The 25,770-nt window shown below is 57.6% G+C and overlaps 1 protein-coding gene across 5 annotated transcripts in view; it reads right to left on the bottom strand.

The window, feature by feature from the left end:
- The window catches only part of DPP9 (dipeptidyl peptidase 9), a 36,838-nt gene that overhangs the window by 4,827 nt on the left and 6,241 nt on the right, over positions 1-25,770 (bottom strand). For 3 of the 5 annotated variants that reach the window (XM_061422584.1, XM_061422583.1, XM_061422586.1), the window contains 17 exons: positions 24,004-24,257; positions 18,592-18,704; positions 17,364-17,537; positions 17,114-17,282; positions 16,227-16,340; positions 13,812-13,940; positions 12,284-12,345; positions 10,532-10,632; positions 9,450-9,627; positions 9,052-9,214; positions 7,102-7,181; positions 4,442-4,594; positions 3,920-4,055; positions 2,800-2,945; positions 1,919-2,065; positions 978-1,130; positions 249-391 (listed from right to left, as the gene is read on the bottom strand). In XM_061422584.1, coding sequence (XP_061278568.1) covers positions 249-391; positions 978-1,130; positions 1,919-2,065; positions 2,800-2,945; positions 3,920-4,055; positions 4,442-4,594; positions 7,102-7,181; positions 9,052-9,214; positions 9,450-9,627; positions 10,532-10,632; positions 12,284-12,345; positions 13,812-13,940; positions 16,227-16,340; positions 17,114-17,282; positions 17,364-17,537; positions 18,592-18,704; positions 24,004-24,257 — 2,415 coding nt within the window. Of the gene's footprint in view, positions 1-248; positions 392-723; positions 859-977; positions 1,131-1,918; positions 2,066-2,799; positions 2,946-3,919; positions 4,056-4,441; positions 4,595-7,101; positions 7,182-9,051; positions 9,215-9,449; positions 9,628-10,531; positions 10,633-12,283; positions 12,346-13,811; positions 13,941-16,226; positions 16,341-17,113; positions 17,283-17,363; positions 17,538-18,591; positions 18,705-24,003; positions 24,258-25,770 lie in introns of those variants that run through there. The other 2 variants (XM_061422587.1, XM_061422588.1) reach the window with 2 other exon arrangements.

Here is a 25,770-nt window from a genome sequence, read left to right as displayed (position 1 = left end):
ATGCCAGGGTGTCCAAAGTAGTATCATTCTAGAGCTTCCTCTCCATGTTTCTGGGGGCAGGGCTGGGGGCTTCCCTCTCTCCTTGGGCCAAGAGAACCCGGGGGCCTGCTTTCTGTGAGGCGGATGGAGGAAGGGGAGGGGGCGCCGGCAGACAGAGAAGCAGGTGTGGAAGCCACGCCCACCCGGCCCCAGGAGGACCCAACTTCAGGGAGGGCCGGCCTTGGTGATCTGGCGGCAGGGGGCCTTACTCATTGGGCAGCTTCTCCACGTGCAGGGCCACGGAACCCGCCTCGTAGCCAAGCTGGTTGTTCTCTGGGACATCCATGTAGCGTTCTGTGTAGCCCGTGTCGTAGGCCATCCACACTGTGACCGGGGCGCCTGCGATGGCCACCTGGGGGCCACCGTGGGTGAAGGGGTGCAGAGAAAGAGAGAGAGACACACATAGGGGTCACGTCCTGGGAGCCTGCGTTTGGCCTGTGGTCCCGGGGCCTCCCCCGGAGGACATGAGGAGCGGGCATGCACACGGGGGCTGGCGGGGAGGGGCCCTCCGTGTGTCTCCCCCGTGGACCGTGCACTGTCGTGGGTGGGTGAGCTAGGCGAGCGCTCAGGCTGAACTTGGCCCCTCCCTGGGCCCACTGCCTTCCTGCCTCCTCCTCCTCATCGCCCTGGCAGCGCCGCCGGCCTGGGGGCCCCTCCCCCGACGCTCTCCACACCATGCCCCACCTCTGCCCGTCCGGGGCCGGGGTCCCGAGCTCAGCCTCCCACAGAGAGCTGCTGGCGGGGTTTTGTGCAGCCGGACGCCATCCTGGGGTCAGCAGTGGCGGGCAATGAGGAGGGGGGCTCGTCCCCGTGGGGCTGCTGCGGGGAGAAACAGCCACGTGGCAAGGCCCCTGCCAAGATGCCTCCCCCGGGGGGGCGGGCTCCAAGGGGCACGAGGGCGCTGGCAGACAGGGGGGAGAAGGCGGGGCGGGACCCACCTTGAACACCTGGGGCTTGTGGATCAGCCCCATGAGCGAGAGGAAGCCTCCGTAGGACCAGCCGTGGATGGCCACCCGGCTCAGGTCAATGAAGCCATACTTCTCGGCCACGAACTGCAAGCCCTCCACCTGGTCCTCGATTTCCACCTGGCCCTGGGGAATGAGGCCAGGTACCCCTCAGTGGCCTCCTCCCAGGCCCATGCCCCACGGTCTCCCTTCCCTCGCAGGGGGCCCTCTCTGGAAGTCACCCTCTCTCCAGGTCCTGTGCAAACCTCTCGGGGTGGTGGTCAGCTGGACCTGGCACCAACCCTGCCCTGCCATCTCCTGGCTGGCTCTGATAAAGTTACATCCCCTCTCTGGGCCTCAGTTTCCCCATCCCCAAAATAAGGAGGTTAACATGAAGAGTACGGATTTTACAGTGAGTGTGAGGATGAAATGAAATGCAAGGTATCCTGTATTCAGAGGCCTGGTGTGTGCCAAGACTCAAACAGCTGGTGTTATCACCACCACCAGCACCACCACCTCCATCCTCAACACCACCATTATCACCATCAAATTCCTCATCATCACCAGCATCACCCCCACCACCATCAATATCCCCACCATCATCACCATCCTCACCACCACCGCCACTACCACTTCCACAGCCACCAGTGCCTATCTGGCCTAGCCCTCGGGGCTTCCTGCTGAAGGAGCCTATACTGACATGCCTGGCTGCATCTGGGTCTTAGGCACCAGGTAGGGTATATGTATACCTGTCTCCCCACGGGGCACCACTCAGAGCTGAGCAGCAGAGTGGACATTCCTCTAGTTCCATAGGCTGCCCCATAGGACTGACACCCTGGCCAAGACTGTCCTTGAGGAAGGTGCCCCAGGGCCTCCCCCAAACCCCAGGTCCCCCCACCTTCACCACACAAGAAGGGAATGGGAAAAGACATTACCATCTGGTTTTTCAGAGCCCCTTCGAATCGAAGCCCTCGCTGACAGGAGCCCCTGCCGTCAATCACGACCACAGCATAGCCCAGGGATGCCAGGGTGTTGAGCCGCAAGTACTTGATTCCTTTGAAGGAGTTATTGACCAGCTGCACCTGTGGGGAAGGCAAGGCAGGTGTGAGTCTAAAGATGAGGCCTGCACTCTATCATGAAGACTATGGATGGCACGGAGAGGAAGGCCCCTGCCCAAGTTCCTCCCTGGAATTACTCCCTTATTTCTTCAGCTACATTTTGCCTCTTTTCTACCCCTCTATTTTATCTACAAACAGACACAGAAGCTGATGGGGAGCGTGGCAGGCTGGTGGTGCCGGGTGGTGTGTCCCCCAAGTAATGTGGCTTATGCTGGTCCCTTACTTCGGCACAATTCATGTTTGGGGCCTCCTCATCTTCTGGGTGGTGTCCTGCTGGCTGTAGGGTGTTGACAGCACCTCTGGCTTCTACCCACTAGATGCCAGGAGCACCTCCACCCCAGCTGTGATGACTACAAATGTCCCCAGATGTCACCAAGTGTCTCCTGGGAGACAGCCACCCCAGCTGAGAAGCGCTGTCTTAGGTGCACCTGCTTGCCAACCTGCCTGCCTGGCCTGTCCCCTTCTCAGAGGGCTGGGCCCAGAGCTCCAAGCTGGTGACCAGGGGTAAGAGTGGGTCACTGCTGGGTGGGTGGCCCAGACACACAGACGGGGTTTAGGGGGGCTTCCCAGAGGGACAGGGAGTATCACCAGGTGAAAGGGGGAGGAGGCTGTGCAGTGAGGTCAGTGGGGATGGGCAGCAGCGCTAGGAGGGGCCCCGCGAGCCCTGGATGGGGGGTATGGGGGAGGGGCGTGCCTACCTGTGGGCCTCCATACACAAAGAGGACAGTGGGGTGCTTCCTCCCTGGCTGCACGGCGTGGGGCTTGTAGATCATGCCATAGAGCCGCACATCGGACCGCGTGTGGAAATGGAAGATTTCCGGAGGCACGTAATCGGGGGGGCAGCCTATGGAGACAGAGTGGCTGTGGCTCCGAGGGCCAGGGTGAGCCAAGGCAGGCTCAATTCTGAGCGGGGCCCACCTCTGGCCGAACCCACACTCCCCCAAACCCAGAGGGTGGACCAGAAGCACCCCGTCTTCTGTGCTTCCTGGCAGTTATAACCAGGGGGCCCTGTTTAGTGAGTGATCCCCATGGCGGGGTGCTCTGCATTCAGTTTACAACTCGTGGGCTGCCACGGGGCCATTCAGTAGGTAATGAAACATTTAAGAGAGATGAAGTGAACTGACTGGCGTTCGCTTCCGCAGCTAGAATTGGAACCTGGGGTCACCCGGGTGGAGGCCTGGCCGCCCTGGAGGCTCCTGGGTTAATTAACCAGCTTCCTCCCACTCCCCGAGGCCCCTAGCGACCGACCCCAGGCAGGGGCCATCTGCTCTGCACAGGTGCACTTGGCCCTGTGTAGGGACCCCTCTGGAGAAGGCGATGGCACCCCACTCCAGTACTCTTGCCTGGAAAATCCCATGGATGGAAGAGCCTGGTAGGCTGTAGTCCATGGGGTCACTGAGGGTCAGACATGACTGAGCAACTTCACTTTCACTTTTCACTTTCATGCATTGGAGAAGGAAATGGCAACCCACTCCAGTGTTCTTGTCTGGAGAATCCCAGGGACGGGGGAGCCTGGTGGGCTGCCATCTACGGGGTCGCAGAGTCGGATACAACTGAAGCGACTTAGCAGCAGCAGCAGCAGGGACCCCTCCACCTGGCAGAGCCGGCTCCTGCCCTTTGCATGTGCTCTCTCTGGGACAGCAGCACAGAAACTTGAGGCTGTCTCGGGGGCCCCACAGGACAGTTCAGGGCTATGGTTACGCTCGATTGGTTCTTGGGGCTCTGGGCCGCTTGCTGCCTTGCGCTCACCCGCGTTATTCACCAGGGCTCAGCCGGCAATGCACGCGGTCTAGGTCCCAGGGGTCTGGGGTTACTCACTGGCTGCCTCCATCATGCTGGCCCAGAACCGGGGCTGCTTGTGTAGAGGGTCGTCGTCGGGGCCGCTGAGCTTGTAGACGTGCACGCAGGGTGGTGTACCCACGCTGCTATAGTGGCTGATGAACATGTCGAAGTTCTGCGGGCGGGATGGGGCACTGAGACCGCGGGGCGCCTCCCATCACCCCCACTGTGCTGGCGCCTTCCCCCATCACCTCCACCTGCATCAACTGCCTGCCGTCCATACCCCGTGTGGTGTGTTTGCTCGTGTGACCCTGCTGTTACCACCACCCCTACCCTGAAAGGTGAGAGGAGCCTGTCCCCTGACCAGGGGGGCCCTGGGTGCTGCTGACTGAGGGACCTGGGGGCGGGTTCAGACCCAGACCTCCCCATCTTGCTGGTCCTACAGCCAGCAGACTACACTGCCTACTTGTCTGGGTCGGGGGTGGCCCTGTGGTCATGTTCCAGATTGCTGCCTGATATTTTGGAATGTTCCAAGGGAGGGCACGTTGGGGAGAGGCCCACCTGGCTCATGGAGCAGCTGTGGGAGAAGCCGGGTGTGGTGAGGCGCACGATCTCGCCAGCCACCTCGTAGCTGACCACATAAAGGTGGTGCTCCAGGGGCGTGTCCTTCGTGCCTTGGAAGTATACCAGCTTCGTCTCCTCGTTGACCCAGATCTGCAGGTGGCACAGGAGCTCCTGGTGACATGGCCCCCGGGGCCTCCCTCCCCGCCCCCAGGGAGGGCTCAGTGTTCTATGAACAGGGAGGACAGTTCTCCCAGAGCTGGCTTCAGCCCGCCGGCTGGAGAGCTGTCTGGGAGACTGTCCTGGATCCCGCAGGGAAGAAGCCCACTCCACTAGAGCTGGGCTAACCACATGTTCTCTGGTCTGACTTGGAATCAGAACTCCCAGTCTGGACAGCTCCTTCCAGGCGGGCCCAGAGCCACCGGAGGGGGACTGAAGGCACAGCTGTGGGGGGATACCGAGGCCGAGGGAGGGCCTGTCCTGGGTCCAGCAGCCCCCAGTCCTGGTCCCCAGTGGGGACAGCCCACCCTCTGACCCAAGTGCTCAGGGTTAAGAAGTGGTAACTCCCTGCCCCGCTATTTCCTGGAGGAAAAGCCCGTCAGGCCTGGGTGTGGTTCTCAGGCAAGGACCTCAGGAGGAGGGGGAAAGAACCTCGTTCTGGGGACGAAAGAGGCACTGCCTTGCTGGGCTGACCGTGCAGCACAGATGCTCTGAACAGGCCTTTATGCCCCTGGGGACTGCTCCCAAGGATGGCACTGGAGGGGCAAATTCCAAATGAAGGCACAGCGATGCCCCAAGTGCTCTTCAGATGAGAGAGCTGATGATAGCTGAAATGTCCTAAAGACAGGCTGGCTCCACCCTTACAGCACACCTCTCTGGGACCACAAGAAGCCATGCAACCCTACAAACCCTCTAAAATACTCATGTTCCTGTGCAAACAGGAAAGACCTACAGTGATTCCCCACTGTGGTCACTTCTGAGGATGGAGGCAGGTCACGGGGGCCTGGGTGAGGATGGAAGGGGACCATATAGAGAAATTCAATTTTTACAACCAATGCTGGTATGTTGGTTATCATGTGCTCACTGGAAAATAAATGCAGGTTTTCTGAAAATGGAGGATGTCATTAGAAAATCCCAAACCACCCATAGTTAAGTCGTGTGCTGGTTTTGTTACCAAGTCTCTGTAAGAAGCTGTGTGGGCGGGAAGGAGAGTCTGCAGGTGAGGGACCCACCCAGACCCGGGGCACAGGGGTGGAGCATGTGGCTGTGGGCAGTGACGGCAAAGGAACGGCAAAGGACATTCTTTCCTTTTCTCTTTCTTAAAATGTTGCTTTTTTATTTTAAAGAAAATTTCTAGGTAAAAAGATAGGGTGTGCAGAGGATTAAACTCTGACCATGGAGAAAGTTTTTTTTTTTTCCCCCCCCCAGCCGTGAGCACGGCATGGGGGATCTTAGTTCCCCTACCAGGGACTGAACCCAGGCCCTGGCAGAGACAGCACTGAGTCCTAACCACTGGACCACCCAGCAAGTCCCCAGAGAAAGATTTTAATATTGTCCTGTGTGTCTGCCAGCTGCTAAAGGCCTTCAAAGTACTTTAAAACAGGGTTCTCACCTGGGGCCGCTCTGTGCCCCCGGGCCATTTGGCAGCCTCTGGACACATCTGTGGTCATCACAGCTGGGGTGGGGGCCAGGGAGGCTGCTCCACACCCACAGTGCCCACAGTTGCCCCAAGTGTCCACTGATGTGGAGATGGGAAGGTTGGAGCTGTTTGGCCCCATGTCGCAGCAAGGAAACCCAGTCTTAGTGCCTGGCTGGCTGGGCCAAGCGAGGCTACGAGCCCAGGGGCGCCTCCAGCAAGACTCAAGCACAGCAGAGCCACCCAGTAGGGACAAGTGTGGTCCCACTGTCACGGGCACCGTGCCTTACATTACCTGGGCCCAAGGAGGTCACTTGTCTCCTGATCGAGTGTTTTCACATTGCTGTTTCCTACCAAACCTGAGCGTGTCCCGGGTGGTCTCGCCTAGAATGGGGGCTGTCAGGTCAGATGAGGTGCAGGTTGACACTGTAATGGATGCCCCCTCTGCTCTCTGCCCAGGGGTGCCAAGGCCCCTTCCCTTGGCAGCACACGGGCCACCCAGCTCTGGGCTTTAAAAAGGTTGGCCTACATCTCCTCTTGGGCACTTGGACAGTTTAGGTCTGTCTGAGTCTTTGGACCAGGAGACCTTTATAAAAGCTGGGAGGGAGGGAGGGCTCCAGGACGTCTGATTAAGGGGTCTCTCTGTAAAACTGAGAATTTTGCAGACCTGGCCCCCAATGATGGATGCAGGGCAGTTCCACGGTGGGCCCCACCAGTATCCACAGGTAGCTTCATGCAGTGGAAGGAGGCCAAGTGGACGCTCCTAATGGCAGGGAGAATGGGCCAGGTCCCACCCACCAGGATCCAAGGAAATGCAGACAACCCTGCCTCCAGACCCAGGATCTCCTGCTGGTGGCAAGTGCAGCCCCCATGGCCCTTAGTTGCAGAGCAGGAGCGGGTGGCTAGGTGCGGGGCATGGGGGTGGAGAAGAAAGCCACAGGCGCCCAGGGTCTGGAGGGGTCAGGACCATGTGTGTGTGTCTGTGCACGTGTGTGTGTACAGGCGTGTGTGGAGACTCGGGTACCTTGGAGCCGTGCCTCGCCAAAACCTCCCACTCGCCGCTGGTCAGTGCGATCTCCTCCTTGATGGGACATTTAAATTCATCTGGAAGGATAGGAAAAGAGGTGAAGGGGGCCCGGGGAAGCTGTGACACAGACTCAAAGCACAAAATGGACTTGCTGCAAAACCCAGGCAGCTGGGAGACAGGCAGGTGGACCGGCTGGGCCCCTGCCATGGGACGCAGACCTGAGATCTGCATTTTTATCAAAAGCATCCGATTTTGGGGACTTCCCTGGAGGCACAGTGGTTAGGACTCTGAGCTTCTCCTGACCCCAAGCTTCCACTGCAGGTGGTATAGATTTGATTCCTTGTCAGGGAACTATTGATAAAATTCCACATGCAGACTGATAAGGCCAAAAAAAAAAAAAAGGTACCCAGTTTTAGAACCCTGCGGGCCAAACCACCTCCTTCCAGGCCTTGAACTTGTGACTGGTTAGGACAGGTTGGGAACCAGGTCTTGACTAAACTCTGGGACTGACCAAAGGCTCAGGGGAGTTACAGTAGGTTTTTTTGGGTGGGTAGGTCTCTCTCTTTTTTTATATATTTATTTACTTATTTTTGGTCATGCTTGATGTTTGTTGCTACACATGGGCTCTCTCTAGTTGTGGCGAGTGGGCTTCTCATTGTGGTGGCCTCTTTTGTTGAGAAGTATGGGCTCCAGGGCACACAGGCTTAGTTGGTCCGCAGTATGTGGAATCCTCCTGACCCAGGGATTGAACCTGTGTCCCCTGCATTGGCAGGTGGATTCTCAACCACTAGACCACCAGGGAAGTCCTCGCTTTAGAGGTCTTATCAGGTAAATAACAATATGTAATGTTTCTTGCCATGTGTTTGAAATTTTATATTAAAAACAGTTTATTAGCAGTGGCTACAGATCCTTTCTATTCTCTTGGGCCTGAACCAAACTACTGTCAACGTATCCTATGGAGGGGCAGATGTCCCCACACGGATCCACAGGGCGTACAGAACAGAGACCTGGGCTAACTGACCATCACCAGAGGACCCAGGAGGGACAGCCACTCCTCAGTCCCTCACTCACTGCAAGGTGGGTGCGCCACTGCCTGCCCCCAAACCTTCCCCGATGCCCGCACCGTTGGGCCCACATGGGGAGCCGAGTCGCACAGGCCTCCTCTGGGGCTGGCGGCCCTGCCAATGCACTGCTCCGGCTCTATAGCCTCTGTGCCCCTCGTTACCAAGCCACCCCCGTGAGACCCCCAGCAGGCCTGGGTGATGGCACAGCCTGCTGGTCCCCCTGCCTTGCTCCAACTCACTCTGAGCTCCTGAACCTTCTTCTGGGTTCAAGCCCATGCTCCTCACGGCCTAGAGGGTCCCACCGACCACACCAGGCCTTCCCTCCCTTACCCCGCCAACTACTCTGCTCCAGCCACATGGGCCTCCTCACTGTCCCTCCCCAACACCAGGCCTAGTCCTGTCCCCAGGCCTTTGCACCGGCTATGCCCTCTGCCTAGAGCACTGTGTGGCCACCTCTGCCACAGGTTTCTGCCCTGTGTCACGTTATCCACTGATGTGCTCCGGGCCTCCTAGTGTCTTTCACCGTCTCTTGATGTCTGCCTGCCTCCCCTCTAGAGCAGAGATGTCCACACTTGTCTCTTTATACAGTGACCCTCCCTGTGTGCAGGGCAAGGCAGCTTCTCCTATAAGGGGCCAGATGGCACAGCCTTGGTACACAAAGGGCCTTGGCATGCAGTTGGTGCTGGATGAACCCTGCTGCCAAAAGAAACCAGTCATGGCTGTGATAGCCCTTCCAGACCAGGAACGGCGTTGGGAAAGGCCAGTCTCTTAATCACAAACACCCACACCCTGTGGGGTGGGACCCGTGAACAAGCCGTGCACTGAACCACTGGCTTGAACTGCAGGCAAGAGTGGTGAGTAAGTATTAGTTGGGCTTGCTCACCATCCCCGGGGCTGAAGGGCTGGGTCCAGTCATAGCCGCGGGGCCGCAGGACAGCGGTGACTTTGTACAGGTGGCAGAAGCCAGTCTTGCACTCGTTGGCACGGATGAAGCAGAGCTCGTCCACTCCCTCTGCTTGGGGGAAGGGGTAGAAGATGTCGTGAACCTGTCGGGGCAGAGAGAGGTGTCATGAGTGGGGGGTGTGGCAGGAGCAGGTGCGGGGAAACTCAGGCTGTGTCTCTCTGAGAAAGCGGAGGCTTGGACAGTCTGGCCAGAGGGCAGTCCCCGCCAACCCTCCCTCCTGAGCTGGCTTCCCCACACTGAGGAGCTGGGGGCCTGGGGGTAGGGACATGGGAAACCAGGAGGTGCGCGAGGACAGGGCCCCACACCCCAGCTCTTACATTGATCCACACGTCGGTGACCTCCTCATACACCACGTACGGCTGGACATCCCTGGGCACAGCCCTGGCGAAGGCCGCCCGCTGCTCCTCGTTGTCGGTGGTAGGGATGAACAGTGCTGGGGGCAGGAGGACCAGCTGGAGGCGCTGCTGGGGCCGGTCCAGGAACATGGCCCAGGCACTGGAGGGTGAGATGGGAGGACGGGAAACTCAGGGCCTGGTGCAGGCCAGCCGGGGCCTGACACCCCCTGCCCATGCGTGTGCATGGTCAGAATGGCTCCTCCTCTGTCAGCTTCAGTGACACTCGAGCAAGTGACTACGCAGTACATAAAGCCTCCCTGGCTGGCAGGCATGCCCAGGAGGGAGATGGGGGTGGTGGGGACGGGGCTGGGGTGGGTGCTGACAAAACTGTACGATCCGGCTGTTCTGCAAACACCTCGCGTCACTGGTGAACTTGGGCAACTTCTGCCAAACCCTCGGCCCTTATTTGTCCTTTGCTTCATATCTTGCTCTAAGTGGACAGTTAGCTTAAATCTTTTTTCTGTTTGTTTCTTTTTTTGTCGTAATGCACGGCATGCGGGACCTTAGTTCCCAGACCAGGGATTGAACCCTCACCCTCTTGCAGTGAAAGTGCGAGTCCTAACCTCTGGACTGCCAGGGAAGTCCCAACTTCAGTGTATTGTGGACAGAGATCTACTGGCATCAGAGGTGGAAAAGTTGACTCTCAACAGAAAGACAAACCAGATGCCCTCATTGCAGGCCACTGTTCCTTTCTCAACTACTCAACTCTGCCTGTGTGGAGTGAGTGGCCACAGAGGTGTGGCCATGTGCCAATAAAGCTTTATCTCTGGACACTGAAATATGGATTTCCTATCATTTCCATGTGATGAAATACTCCTCTTTGGATCCCCAGCCCCTGCATCACTGGAAAATGGAAAAATCATTCTTGTGAGCTGCATGGTGATGGGCAGCCGGCCAGGTCTGGCCCCCGGGTATGCTTTGGGGCTCTGGTGTAGTGTGTCTGGCCCAACCCAGGGCAGAAGTGACTGTGAGGGGTGTCTTGGATTCTGAGGGATGACACTCACTACTTGCCGTCCTGGGTCCAGCCGGCCCTGGCGAGGTACTCGACCTTCGGGAACAGCAAGCTGAATGGCTGCACCAGCTCCTTCTCCTGCGTTGACATGATCTAAAGGGGAACAGACAGACGTGGGTTACCATCCGGCCTGGCCGTGTGCTGCCACTGCTCTGAGGTGCTGTATCTCCCCAGAGCCACACACTGGAGCCCTAACTCCTGGGACCTAAGGAGGGGGCCTGACTTGGAAATGGGGCAGTTATACTGAGGTCTGGGGTGTGGGGGCCCAAACCCACAGGATGAGCGTCCTTATAATAGGGGGAGATGTGGACACAGGCGCCATGCATCCTGTCTTGTGACACGACGCAGGGAGAAGGTGGCATTCCCAGGCCTCGGATAGCCAGAGACAGGTCTTCTGCCAGGCCTCCGGAGGAAGCCGCCCTGTCGACACTTTGGTTTCAGACCTTCAGCCTCCAGAACAGGAGATGACAGCCTTTGGGGACTAAAGCCTCCCAGCGGTCTTTGCTGTGACAGCCTGCTGACTGGAAACCAAGGGTTCTGGCATGGCTGTTGCTGAAGAGCCAGGTGGCCTTGGGCAAGACAAGCCTCTGGCCCCTGTGGCTTCCTGGAGGTGACACAGGGCTAGTGGGGCATCTCCTGAGGAGGGTGGATGGGAGAGAGGCCAGCAGGGCCCAGCACATCCCACACCCAGGCCTGCCCCCAACCTCTGCATCCCCCAGCTGTGGGTTAGTAGGCAAAATCCCCCAGCCATCTCAGGACCCTGCTCATCTGAGGGGGGGCCTGGAACCATTTACAACAGCTGGTGGGGCTCAGCAAAGCCGCTTAGTGCAGGTCCCTGGAGGATCCACCAGAACATTCTGGTCAGGAGTGGAGAAGGGGCTTGGTTAGGGCCTGCTGCTGCTGCTGTTGCTGCTAAGTCGCTTCAGTCGTGTCTGACTCTGTGTGACCCCATAGACAGCAGCCCACCAGGCTCCCCCGTCCCTGGGATTCTCCAGGCAAGAATACTGGAGTGGGATGCCATTTCCTTCTCCATGGTTAGGGCCTACTCGTGCCCAAACCAAAACCAACCCCTAGATCGTGAAAATAAGTGTAGTTTATCTCAGGTACTTTTCTGAAATGTTACACAAGAAGCCATTCTGGCCAAAATACAAGGGGCTTCCTGGCTCACCAGCCTGCTTTGATCTCTGACATGAGGGGCATCCCCCCAACATCCTCACATGGAGTTGGGCATCGCCTCCACCCTTCTCCCCACAGCCTCCCCTGCCCTCCTGGCTATGGATCCTGAAGAGTGACTCCCTGGGTGATGAGGACCCCCATCTGTGATGCTGACTAGGTGATGGAGAGAAGGATCCGGAACACTGATGCGTCTGCTGAAGTGACAGATGAGGAACTGCCCAGAGGCGGGGACAGGGGTACCCTTGGTCGAAGGTCAGATCCTCCAGGTGACTGCACCCCCGCCCTTCTGGGCACCCCAACCCCTGCAGGGCCTCCACTCAAAGCTCACTCACAGGGGTCCCCTCTCCACACCCCAGGGCCACTCCCTGTCTGAATCCAGGTTCAGGGTGATGGATGGAAGGGTGTGGCCTGGAAGCCAGGGCTCTGGGTGGAGCCTCTTTTGGGTTCAGTTGGCCAGAGAAGCACCTGCCCTGGAGTGCTTCTGATCTGGCCACCTGATCTCCCAGCAGAGACCCTGGCCTCCCCTCCTCACCTGGACGCTTCTTCCAGGTGCCCCGGCCACATTTACCTTGCCCTGACTGTCAGTCTGGAACTCAGCCAGTTTCAAGGCGATCCTGGGGTTCTTGCTGCCTGCAGAAATGAAAGCAAGGTGGACCTGGCAGGTGGACCAAGAGGGCTGACAGGAGGTGCTGGGGCGGCAGCTGGGGGTGCAGGGGATGCTCCCAGGCTGTGACCCAGCTGACATGGGGGGAGGGGAGGAAGACACCAACTGTCCAAAGGTCCCTCTGTGGGTGTGTCACCCTCTCTGGCCTGGGGAACAAAGGCCCCCAGGCAGGACTGACTGTGAGCCTGGACCATGGGCCCAGTGGTGATGTGGCTACAGATCTGCTGTGTAAGAACAGAGATCAGGCCTGGGCTGGTCAGGGGTCATGGAGGGACACAAAACAGGAGGAAGATATCTCCCTGCCTCGGGAGACCTTGAAAGCTGGGTGCAAAGATGGCACACGCCCCTAATAAAAGCACCCATGACGCAGAAACAGGGCCCATGTCTGGCGACAGCTGGTGCTCAGCAGTCAGGAGGCAGGCAGGCTATAGGCTGGGGTAGCCGAGACAGGTTCTCCAGGGTGGGATTCAGTTCCTATGACATGTCTCAGCTCTGGCCCATGGCTCTAGCACCCTGGCAGGTGGTATCTTGGAGCTCTGCTTCCTCACCTTTCCAGCAAGGGAAGGAAAAGACTGACCTCCCCATTCACACCAGGGCCTAGAAGTTTCCCCAGGAAGGCTCTGTCTAGCACAGCCCACAGTCGGCAGGAACAAGTCTCTTGGAGGCTTCCATGGGGGCCCCAAAGATGCTAAACCTGGCCTGCATGAGTATTTTGTGTGGCTCACCGAGTTTGTTTTTCTTTTTAAAAATTGTGTGACTGTGCCTAGCATGGCATGTGGGATCTTGGCTCTCCAACCAGGGATCGAACCTGCACCCCCTGCATTGGAAGGCAAAGTCTTAACCACTGGATGCCAGGGAAGTCCCACTAAAAGTATTTTTAAATAATTTGAGACATGTTTAAGAATTGGTAGATTTCTGGGACTTGGTAGTTCAGTGGTTAAGACTCGGAGCTTCCAATGCAGGGGGTGCAGGTTCGATCCCTGGTCAGGAGGCTAAGATTCCACAAGCCTCTTGGCCCAAAACTGAAATATAAAACAGAAGCAATGTTATAAAAAAATTCAATAAAAACTTTAAAAATGGTCCACGTTAAAAAAAAATAAATTGGTAGATTTTGTGGGTGAGTCTGGATTTCTGGCTTCTCTTGAGACACGGGGCAAACTGTACTCTCACAAGGCAATGAGTGTCCGACACGCCTTCAGAGAGGCCACACCCTCCACTACCTCCCCAGGGCTCCTGTTGTCTCCTGGGCCCCAAGGCAGGACGCCAGTCACCACTGATGCTGGCTCTGGCCCGGCTGTTGTTCCCGAACCCAGCCTGCTTCTCTGGGTCTATTCCTGCCTGGGTCCTGTGGGCCCATCCTGGTTGGTGCCTCACCGGGTTCCACGAGGCTTCAGACATTTCCAAACTGCCCTGACCTATCCCAGGCCCTCACCTGTCCGGGGGTACCGGTAGGAGTCCGTCTTCCTTTCCTCCAGCGCAGGGGAGGGCACATGGATGATCTCCACCTCAGACTCGTCCACTTCCTCGTACAGGATCCGCAGCGTCTTGCAGCCTTCTGACCCTGGGAAGGAGCCGGGCACCTGCTGAGGGTGCCAGGCATCCCCCCGCTGCCCCCCACTCCTGCCCACACAGGATTCTGCTCCACCACGGTGGGGCCCAGACACCCAAAGCTGCCAATGCCTCCACCTAGGACGTCCAGTCTCCAAGCTGTGACGTCCAAGCTGCCCATCTGTGGGACTTGGTCACACCCACCCGAGCAGACCAGCATTCGGGGCCGAGGCAAGAAAGGGTGCCGTGAACGTTGTCACGAGAAGGAAGCGAGTAGCCAGGAGCTGCTGGCTTAGCAAGCGGCATGGGGGCTGCCAGTGCCAAGGTCAAGGGATGGAGCCCTTAGCCATTCCTTTCTCGGTTGCTGAGAAGGGTCCCCTCTGCATCTTATACCCACATCTAACTCGCTAGGGTAGACCAACATCATCCACCAAATGTGGCTAAGCCCACTTGGCCTGCAGATGTCCACACCTGCTCTGTAGGGTGCTGGTTACAGCAAGCGGAGTGAGTGCCCCTGGGCTCCTGCATGCCGGGGGCTCTATCTGAGGGTTTCTGAGCTGCTGAGAATAGTAGAGTGAGAATCCTGACGTCATCAAGGCCAGCAGATGACAGCAGGGGTCATTCTGTGTCCCCAAGGGACCTATGCCATGTCCGGAGACATCTGTGGTTGTCATGAAAACTCAGGAGACCACAGCCCCCCACAGAGAAGAAGCCCACCTCCATGCCCACAGGGACAAGGGGAGAAGACCTCATTTTATAGACCATGATGTCGAAGGGTGGGACAGTCACCTGCTTTTGACAGGCAGAGTCATGAGCAGAGTGACCTGACCCGACCCCGACTTCTGACCTGGAGCCCTTCTCCCTGGTGGGCCTCAGGCACACCAGGTGTTACAGTGATGAAAGACACTGGCCAGACGGAGGAGCGTGGACAGTGTCTTCCCCAGAAACACGCCGATCCCCGCCAGGTCTTGGGAGTGCCAGCAGCCTACCCAACCCTGACAATCCAACCTCTGCCTGGGTGCTGGCTAAAGTGTAGGGCACTGGTTTCTCCCCACTGCACAATTTTCAGGCCAAGCTTGTATTCACGGTTGGACCATGAAGTTTTCTTTACAAATCAACTTAAGGAAAAGGTGAGCTGATGTAAAGGTGGCTGTGGATGGCCGATGGGGTGGTGCAAGGCTGGGGCGGTGGACACCAACGCCTGGTCCCCAGGATCCTGGGTTTTGTGGCCCCATGCCCACTGGCGCTCAGGTCAGAGGGACTCTGAGCAGCAGAGGCCTGGGCCAGTTCTGCTCATGCTGTGGAGAGTCTGACACTACTCACTGGCCCCGGAAATGACTGTTCCCTGCCTCAGAAGACAGACTGTGCTCTGCTGAACAGGGAAAAGGTGACACATCCGGCCTTAGGCACAACTAAGAAAAACAGATACAAAAGGGCCCACTGCTCTGGCTTCTTCCTAACTTGTTGGCAAAACCCACCAAACTTCTAGGTGCATGTAGCTTCAACTCATCTCTCTTCCAGCTGGGAATTTCTCTAAGGCGGGATTTTCTTTTCTTTCCTCTTTTTATTTTAAATTAATTTATAGCTGTGATAGGTCTTCACTGCTGCAAGTGGGCTTTCTCAAGTTTCAGCTAGTGGGGCTACTCTCTAGCTGTGGCACCCAAGACATCCACAGGTAGAGGACTGATTCTCCGTGTTCTGATTGCAACGGACGGAATGTGTGCATCCCCCCAGAATTCAAATGATAGATCCTAGCTCCCCACCACTCAGTGTGATGTACTGGAAGGTGGGGCCTTCGGGACGTGACCAGGTCATGAGGGTGGAGCCCTCATGAAGGGGATTAGTGCTCCTTACAAAAAGGAGATCTCAGAAAGCTCCCTGCCCCTTCAGCACGTGAGGACAGGGAGATAAGATGGCACCCGGAAGCTAGGGAAAGTCCCTCACCAGCAACGAATCTGCCTTGGTTGTGGACTCCCAGTCCCAGCAACAGTGTTGTTTATAAGCTGCCCTGGCTGTGGTATCCTGTAACAGCAGCCTGAGTGTCACCAGCAAGCTAGCCGAGGCCGATCTTAAATGAAAGGTGTGAAGGGTAGACTAGCATGTATACTGTGCTTCTATTAATAGAAGAGCATTTGCAGAAGTGTGTTTATTTTTTTGCAGCACCTTGCAGCATGAGGGATCTTAGTTCCCCAGCCAGGGATCAAACCCACATCCCCTGCAGTGGAAGCGCAGAGTCTCAACCCCTGGATCACCAGGGAAGTCCTGTGCACAAGTGTTTTTAAACCAGAGAGGCACTTACCCTCCCAAGAGGCTGTGGGGCACCACCAGTAGCCAGTGAAGCGGTCAAATTCCTCCTGGATGACAAAGGTGGCCACACCTGCAGACTTGGGGTCATCGAGGACACTGGACAAGCCTGGAGAGGACAGAGCCAGATGGGAGATGAGGAGTCTGGTTCAGAGGAGGGCTGCTCTCCTGGTACTGCTGACGGTGGGGGCCATTCTGGGGGCCGTACTGGGCACCATGGGGTGTAGGGCAGTATCGCCACCTCACCCAGTCCATGCCAGGTACATCCTTTCCCCATTGTGACAGCTAACAATGTCTCAACACATGGCCAGTCCCAGTCGCCCCAGCTGAGAAGCTCAGGCTTATCGAGAGGGCACCGGGACCTGGGGCAGGATGGTAGGCAGGGATCAGCCATAGCCCTCGGATTTCCACAGGCGTCTGCACAGGGGTGCCATCACACAGGGCAGGCAGGGGCCTGAGGCAAGCCCGGATCTGGTGAGCTCTGGGCTGGAAGTGTGGAGGCGGACAGGAGGGCAGGGGTAGGAAGGCTGAGATGGGCAGCAACTAGTGGGCAGGCCAGGTCCCCATGGCCCGGGTGATTCACAGAGAAGAAAGCCAGGCAGCTAGACTTTGTACAGGGCTACGATGGGGGTGGGGTGGGGGGTTGCAGTGGCTGGGAGACCAGGCTCTGAGCAGGTGCTGGTGGTCTGGTGGGGGCGCATGGTGGGGCAGGGGTCTCCAGCAGAAGCTGGAGTGGTGGCTGTGGGGACTGACCACAAGGGGGAGCGGGTTCCCATCCGCCACCCTCCACATAGGGACACAGGGAGGGGATTGGTAGGTAGTGGTGGTGGTGTTCCGGTCGCTCCTGAGTCCACCCCCACCCCACCCCCCGCCCAGCCTCACCCTTGTGGCAGAAGGTCAGCCTCCGCTCCTCGCCCGTCTCAATGTTGGCCACCCACAAGTCACTGTTGTTGATGAAGGAGAAGAAGGCAGGGTCGGCGGGACAGATCTTAGGGTCCATCCGTGGCCCCGAACACTGGGTCTTGATCTCCAGGGGCTTCATGGGGGACACCTGCAGAGAGAGGGGCCTGGCTCAGCAGGGTGGGATGCCCCAGCCATTCCCCCGCCCTCCCCACCAGCAAGCGCAGCTCACCATGAAGCCATTCTTGCCGCCGTCCCGGCAGTGGAAGAGGCTGTTGCTGGCCTGGAAAAGGAAGAGGCCGCTCTCGCTGTGGAAGTCGTAGGAGGTGATGCCAAAGACGCCCAGGCGTTTCCGCTCCCGCAGCAGTTCCTCCTCCCGGGAGTAGACCCCGTGGTGTGGTGTGGCCTGGGGACACAAGGGGGACATCGGCGTCAGCAGCTGAGGCCCCGGCCCCCTTTCCCCACTGACTCTCTCCCAGACAGATGGGGCCGGGCCCCCAACCAGTGCCACCCTACAGAACCCCGCCCTCCATATTCGATCATAGCCCCTTTCTGCAAGAACATTTGAGCTCATTCCACCCACCACCACACATTCCCACTCTCTGCACGGGGGAGGGGACCAGCAGATTCAGGACCCAGATGCCTGACCTGGGGTCGGGGGGGCAGCTGGCAGGTGAGCGGGTGCATTATGGGGGACACCATGCAGCTGCCCCACGGAGAATTCTGAACATCACGTGGGAATTCAGAGAAACATTAAAAGGAAGAAACACATTTTTATTTTTTAAATTTCTTTTTCTGTGGCAGCGTTGCAAGGCCTGCAGGATCTAGTTCCCCGACTAGATATTGACCCTTTGCCCCCTGCAGTGGAAGCATGGAGTCCTAACCACTGGACTGCAGAAGAGAGATCCCAGAAATGTGTTTTTAAAGAGCAGAATCCAAAGCAAAATGAGCACCCCTCCACCCCCACCCCTGCTGCAAGGAAAGCCATGCAAATAGGAGCTGGTGGGCTTGGTGGCTTCTGTCCAGGACAGGCGACAAGCAGAGAGGAGAGAGCTGCATGGGTCCTCTCCCCAGAGTACTGTCATATGTTTATGATCCAAAAGCAGTCAGTGTAAACCAGTACAAGAGGCACTCTCCCCACTCACCAGCCACATCCTCTTTGGAAGCGAGATGAATTGGACCACATGGGTCATTAGTTAAACGTCTATAAAAGGGCCTCAAGCCCAAGTTACTCGCACGCTTTTGATGAGGTTTTTAAAGGGAGAGGTGCTTCCAGCAGGCGCTGTCATCACCAGCCTGTGCTGCGGTTCGGGTGCCCAGGGGGAAGGGGAGGGCGGGCGCAGGGCAGGTGTCCAGGGCCAGGCACTCCTCCCCAGGGGAAAGGCTGGGACCCCCTCAGAGGCCAAGTGCACCTGCCCGCCTCAGCCACAGGGAGGGCCCAACTCAACCATGGGGCTCACCTGGAAGTGATCCAGCATCTGCTTCCACGACAGAAGCAGCAGCGCCTCCTTGCGGACCTTCCTGGGGATCTCGGAGTAGAGGAGGGAGTTCTCTCGGCTGCCATAAGGCATCCCTTGTGGGGAAGAGAAAAAAGCAGAGTGGGCACCCTTGCCAACTCTAGCCTAGCTCAGGGCAGGAAGAGAGCCTCAGGTGGGACAGTCCTAGGACCTAGACTCCCCACGGCTCCTGGGACTGGGCCCGGCTGGCTCCTCCCGCTTCTTCAGCCCCTTGGCCACACGTCCCTCCCCAGAGAATCCATAGACAGAATTTACACTGGCCAGCAGGAGCAGCAGGCTCTTCCACCTGAAATGTTAGAGCCAAATATGTCAGCCTCAGTTACTGAACAAAAAGCACCCAAGAGGACAAAGGGGGGTTAGTGATCCCCAACTCCCCACAGGTTGGGCTCCGGTCATGTATCCTGCTCTACTATGGGCTCTTGCAAAGGCCAGGAATTAGTCTCGGATCAGAGGAAGGGCAAAACTCCAAAATGACAGGAAGAAGTGTATTCAAGTCCAGCCCCTCCCCCTCTGCAGTGCTGACACCAGGTTGGTCAGCTTCTGCGGGGCCATCCTGGGCACTGGAGGGTGTGAAGCAGCCTCCCTGGCCCTACCCTCAAGAGCCCCATCAGTGTGACAACCACAGGATGTCCCCAGACATGACTGAGCATCGTCTCCTGGGGCAGGAGCACCCGACTGAGAGCTGCTGATCTGTAGAGCAGATCACCCACACTCTGTGTGGGTGAATGAGGGAAGAAATATAGAGCGCTCAGCACAGACAGCAGCAAATACGGCAAGGACACATCTTCCAACCTGAAGTGTCTTTGCCTTGATGGACAATGGCATGATGGCTGTGGGAGCAGGATGGTTCTCTCGGGGAGCCTGGGGGTCCCTGCTCTCCAGGTACCACGCTGGGGGACTGAGGCAGGGCTCCCTGGAAGCAGGTTGTGGCCAGGAATGCACCATGACCGACAGTGGATCACAGAGAGTGGGCGCCTCTCTTTGACCCCTTTTCAATCCCAAACTCCTCCAGGAGGAAGACTGGGTTTGGTACTGGTCTCCTGGCCTCATATGCACCCTCACTTCTAAGACTGGAGGCTGGGGCCCCAAGTTTGGTGCCTCTAGAGCTAAACAGAGCTTCATAAGTAATACCCATCCCACCACAGTGACTCTTATAGGTAGCTTCTCAATACAGCAAGCGACTTGCATTTTCGACTCGTGACAGTTTACTCATGAAGTATAGCTGGTAAAGAAGTGAAAATGCAAAGCCAACTTGGACGTACAAGTGAGAAGTGTTCACAATTCAACACCTAAGGACTTTAAGCCAGGGGTCCCTAACCCCGTCTGGAACCAGGCCTCACATCAGGAGGGGAGCACTAGTGAGCAAAGCTTCATCTGTGTTTACAGTCGCTCCCATTGCTTGTGTTACCACCTGGGCCCTGCCCCGTATCAGATGAGCGGCATTAGTCTCTCAGGAGCAAATCCTACTGTGAACTGCACAAAAGAGGAACCCAGGTTACAAGCTCCTCATGAGAATCTTCCTGAAACCATCCCACCTCCAGTCGGCGGAAAAACTGTCTTCCATGAAACTGGTCCCTGGTGCCAAAAAGGTTGGGAACTGCTGCTCTAAGCTGCCGCAGCTAGACTCACCCTCAGCTCAAGACACAGACTCTATACCGCCCACCCAGGCCACCCACGGGGACATCTTCCTTCCAAAGTTCACAAGACAAATGGGGACGGGAATCATGTGGTGGGTGACTCCTTTCTTGTAAAATGTCCAGAACAGGCAAGTCCAGAGACAGGAAGCGAGTCAGTGGTTGCCAGGGCTGGGGGCAGGGATGGGGAGTGACCGCTCATGGGGATGGGGATTGCCTTGGGTGATGGAATGTTCTGGAACTAGACAGTGAGGATGGTTGCGCAATCCTGTGACTGACTGTACCCAAAACCACCGTGCCATCTGCCTTTAAGAGAAGGGATTTGATGGGACGTGAATTACTTCTCAATTAAACAACAAACAAGGCCCAGTGTGGGGGCCAGCGTGGACAGCTGGGAGGGGGCAGGTGGCCATTCTCAACCAAGCACCATGGGCTCTGAACAGCCCCGGTCCACAGGCTCTCTGGGAGCCCGAGCCTTCCAGACAGGAAGTTGGTGGTGCAGCCCTACCAAAGAACACCAGAGACACCTCCCCTCCCCACTGACTAATAAGTACTGACATGAAAAGGGACATGCGCTCTGGCACATTCCCTGAAGCAGCTGCCCAGGCCCTGGTGTTGGTGGGGATTGGTGTGCACAGTGAGGGTCTGGGATGGCTGAGCACGGCCCCTGACTTCTGCTGTCACTTCTCTTACCAGCTCCACCATCTCAGCACCCCATCCCAAAGCCCCCCAGCATGTCAGGTGGCCCAGGACCTGGACATAGAACACGAGAGATCTCCCTTACGCCTGAAGGGACTCCCAGTGCCATCTGGGGCCCAGTGCCTTCCTCCACTGGACACGTGACACCCATTTGCAGCAGGGAAGAGCCAACCCACTAAGGAGCAGTGGAGCCCTGGAACCGGAGCCCGTCTTCCGGGACAGCAGCAGGCATGTTCTCTTCTCTGCTCTGTCCCACACGCACTGGACTCCAAGAGAGACTTCCCAAAGGGTGGTGATGGGGCTCGCCAGGGAGGAAGGGGTCCCGGAGGAGCAGGGGCACAGGCCACATGCTCAGAGCACCAGAGCAGGCTGGGCATCAACCTGGGAGGTCCTTTCTGTTCAATCCATAAACGTGTCTTACTACCAGGACTCCCCCAGCACTGAACTATAAATACACAGGGGCTCGGGGGAGACCTGATCCAGGAACCTGGATGTGACGTGAGGTCAAGGGCACCCCAGGGTGCTGAGTGATACACACTGGATCAGCTCAAGGGTGATCTAGCCCAAGAGAAGCGGGATGGCTCTGGGCTGTTCTGGGCACCTTTCGGGGTCTCAGTGGCTCTACCGCCCTTGTCTGGAGCTGGCCCAGACCCCTGGGGTGGGCTCTCAGAACCTTCTGCAAACCCCAGGCCCAGACCCGTGCACAGGCTGAGGCCGACCAGAGGAGTGGACATCTGACCTACATGGAGCGAATCATATTCAGAGAAAGGTGGTCAGTTTCTGCTGGTGGCCGGAACCAGGCATGCGATCCTGGGAGTGTGGCAGCAGAAGGCAGGTGGGAAGTGAGAGTGGAGCCGCAGAGAGAAACACATGAAGCGGATGCCTGGACTCCATTTAGCTCAGGCTTCTCAGTGTTGGGAGGCACAGGGCGGGCTGGAGGAGGTCCCTAACACCCACATCTTTACTATGAGGCTCAGAGTAACTCAGAGCGTTTCTGCCCTTTCGGCAGCTCTGTGGTTGGCTTAATGATGGCTCCCAAAGACGCCCAGATCCTAACTCCGGGAGCTGGTGAGCATGGTACCTGCCTGGCAAGAGGGCTTTTACCATTGGGATTATGGTAAAGATCTCGAGATGGGGAGATTGGGCTGGATTATGCAGGGGGGCCCTAATGAGCCTGATAAGAGGGAGGTGAGGAGATTTCAGACACACAGGAGAGAAGGCGATGTGACCAGGGAGGCAAAAACTGCAGCAATGCAGCCACAAGTCGAGAAACACCGATGGCTGCCAAGAGCAGGAAGCGACAAAGAACACACCCCCAACCCCTTGAGCCTCAGGAAGATGACCAGCTCTGCAGACGCCCGGCTCTCGGTCAAGAAACTGATTTCAGACTTCTGCCTCCAGCACTGAGACAAAATACACTTCGGTCATTTTAAACCACCAGGTCAGGGGTCACTAGTGTCAGCAGCTGTCCTGGGACACTCAAACAAGTATCTTGACCTGGGAGGGCAACTTGAACTTGAGCAAGCTAGGGACCCAAGTGAGACTGCATGCAGGATAGGGAAGGGACTGGGGACCACGGAACCACAGGAAAAAGAAAAAGAGAGGCTGTAGCTTGCCACGGTCACAGAGTCTGGGCTGCATTCAGTTCTCTCTTTTTCCTCTCCCCAGGGTAAATGAAACCTGAAGCCTGCCCTAATCTCTCCTGGCAAACTTTTTTCCATAGGGGCCAGAGACAGTAAGTATTTTTGGCTGTGCAGCCCACATAACCTCTGTCCCAGTTACGCTCGAAAGCCGCCCGAGATGGTCTGTACACCCACGGGTGTGGCGGCACACCAGCACAACTGGATTTCTAAAAACAGCCAGCCGCCGCTCACCTGCCCTTCTAGACCATTCTCTCTGACTCTGCCTGCCAAACTGCCATCTGGTCTCCACGTGGGCCTCTGCAGGGAGGGAGAGCATCCGGCAGCCCCCACGGTCACTGTCACAGGCCTTGGCATGAGGGCAGCACTGGTCAGGGTCTTGATGTGGGGGCAGCATGGGGGCAGCATGGGGTGGGGGATGACCTTCAATTGTACGTTCGCTCCATCACTCATTCCAATACTGACCAAGGGCTGACTGGGATCAGGCTGAGCGTATGTGGAGAGTGACCTGGCCCCGAAGATTCAGAGCTGGGGTTAAAAACCTGCCTCGGATCAACAATCACAGGTCAGGCTGTGTCCAAAGGAACAGGACTGGTGCCATTCTTTCTTGGCCTGGAAGACCCTCAGGCAATACTCATTTGCTCAATAGGTTATCTGTCATCCACCTCCTAGGAGCCAGCCCAGGGTCCGGCTGTCCAGGCCACAGGTGTGCATAAGGCCACACCATGCCCCAAAGGCCAGCGGGGAACACAAGCGCAGACCTAACTGCCGATGACGTAGGAAGCCCTGCATCGAGGCACACCCCAGGAGGCGGAAGTGAGCAGCAACTGATATGCTTCTCCGGGGATCCAGGGCTGGGAGAGCAAACCCCCAACCATCCGCCCACGGTGATGCAATCCTGCCACCTCTCTGTGAGCCTCCGGGTCCTTCTCAACATGCCATGAGCCGGCAAGGCTCCACGGGAGTGACCTTCCACACCCACTGTGGGGAGTCACATTGCTCACCAGCCACCCCGGCCCAACCCAAGCCGCTGGGAAGTGACTCAGGGGGCGGGCCTAGCTGACAGGCCCTGGAAACAATCTCAGGGGTGTGGGCACACCTACCAGGCCCAAACCTGGAGCTGCTGCTCCATGGCTGGGGCAGGACTGCCCTCTGTGCTGGCCTCCACACAGCTGAGGCCCTGGGGGACCCTTGCCCCAGGCTATCACTGCTCACAGTTGTCACCTGTGAGTGGGACCACACCATTTGCGGAACAGCTTGCCCCAGGCCCAGACCTCTGTCTGGACCTTCTGACTCACTGGACTGGCTGACCTCTGGGGACCAGAGGACGGCGTAACGGCTGGCCCAGCAACGTGGCAGGGGCGGGGAGCCTGGGGCCTTACCCAGGTAGTAGAGGCGGTGGGAGTGGGGGCCTGACTCGTCAGTCTTCTGCACGAACTGGAAGTCGTGTGGCGCCTTGTTGACCACGAGGCCCGAGTTCTTGCGGCTACCGTGGATGATGCTGCGGAGCCCCTCCCACGAGTGCTTCTGCACCTGGAAGCGGGAGGCCGGGTCCTCGGTCTCCGCCGCGTCGCCACGCTCAGACGTCAGCGCCCCGGTGGCCATCCTCTCCGCCCCCTGGGAATTCAGCGAGAAGCTACGAGGAGAGTGGGGCAGGGAGACAAGGACAGGCGGGAAGACGATGAGAAGCAGGGTGGCACCCAAGTTCCGCCCAAAAGCTGCCCCCTACCCCCGACTCCCCTGGCCAGGCCCAACCTTGGGCACCCTGCCCCGCCCCTGAGGACACCTCAAATTCTTCCACTTCTTTCCAGCCATGAACCCGCAGACCCCCACCACCAGCACCTCCTGGCTGAAACACTGCCACTGTCTCCCAGCTCAACCTCACATGTGTTGCAAATCTGACCTAGCGACTTAAAACCCTTCTTTGGTTTCCCACACACACCTGGGATAAGACCAAGCACTCACATGGCCTTTGCTGGCTTTTGTCCTCTGACCTCTGCCAGGCCTTCAAACCTCACCCCCTTCATCAATCTAGGCCTTCTCTCAGCTTTGCAAACAAGCCAGGCTCCTTCCCAGCCCACAGCCTTTGTCTGTGCTAGCCTTCTTCCTGGAACACCTCTGCCCCACTCCACACTGGACTAGCTTCTAATCAGATCTCAGCGTGTCTGTCAGGGCTGTGGATGGCCATCTGGACCAAAATTGTCCATCCATCTTTCACTTGCCCCCTGGCTGCTCCACCCTCAGAGTGTTTTGTCATGGTGACTGTTCACGGATCCCCTGCCTGTTCCCACCTGCCCTCCCCGCCCCCACGTTGTCTGTCCTGGCCATGGCAGTGTCCCTGGAACCTCACACGGCCCCTGGCGCACAGGAGGCATTCCTTGGAGAGACACAGAGTGACAATCTCTACTGGGAGACACTCTCACTCCCCAAGAACTGAGCCTAAGATGCAGATGGGCAGATCTCGTGGCCCATGCTGTCAGCTCGCCAGCCAGCAGGGGAAGCTGTCCTGTCTCACCAGAGGGGCTCAGAGAGCCAGGCAGACATCTGCTGGTCATCAGAGAGCCTCAGGTGAGAGGATGGACAGGCACCCCCTTCCCCAGAGGCCACTCCACTCTCTCCACCCACTCCAGGGAAGGTTGCTGCTGTGTAATCCCTCCCCACCCCCTGCACTAGCGGCTTCTTGACTGAACTAGACTGGCCAGGCAAATATTTATTTTATGGAAATCTAAACACAGCCTCGGTGACCTGGTTCTAGAAGAGCCAGGGTCGTCTGGTGAGGCCAGCCAACATGGGCAGGCCAGCCTGGATTTCTTGTGAGGGCACCAAATAGCCAGAGGTCTTGCTTAGACTCCGGGATACCTCATCCTCTGGGATTAGCGCCTCTGTGGGCACATGTACATGTTCCCTTGTAGGAGGAACTGGCTTTCAAGAAGTTGTGGACAGAGCTAGGGTTCCACCTTCACGTGGGGGCCTTAAGACTTCCAGAAGGCTTTGCTCCTTGCTAGTACGAGATCCCTTGCCCGCTGTGAGAGGCGACAGAAGAAAGAGATATGGCAGGCACCCATGGCTGCTGAGCACCCACTGCAGGCTGATCTTCACTCCTCTTTCCAACTGGGCCCTGCTTGGTCCTTTCTGACCCAGCTGAGCTG

Source organism: Bos javanicus, chromosome 7 (genome assembly GCF_032452875.1).
Source record: "Bos javanicus breed banteng chromosome 7, ARS-OSU_banteng_1.0, whole genome shotgun sequence".
NCBI lineage: Eukaryota > Metazoa > Chordata > Mammalia > Artiodactyla > Bovidae > Bos > Bos javanicus.
Note: the sequence above shows the minus strand (reverse complement) of the source record. Positions and strands in the feature narration are given on the sequence as shown.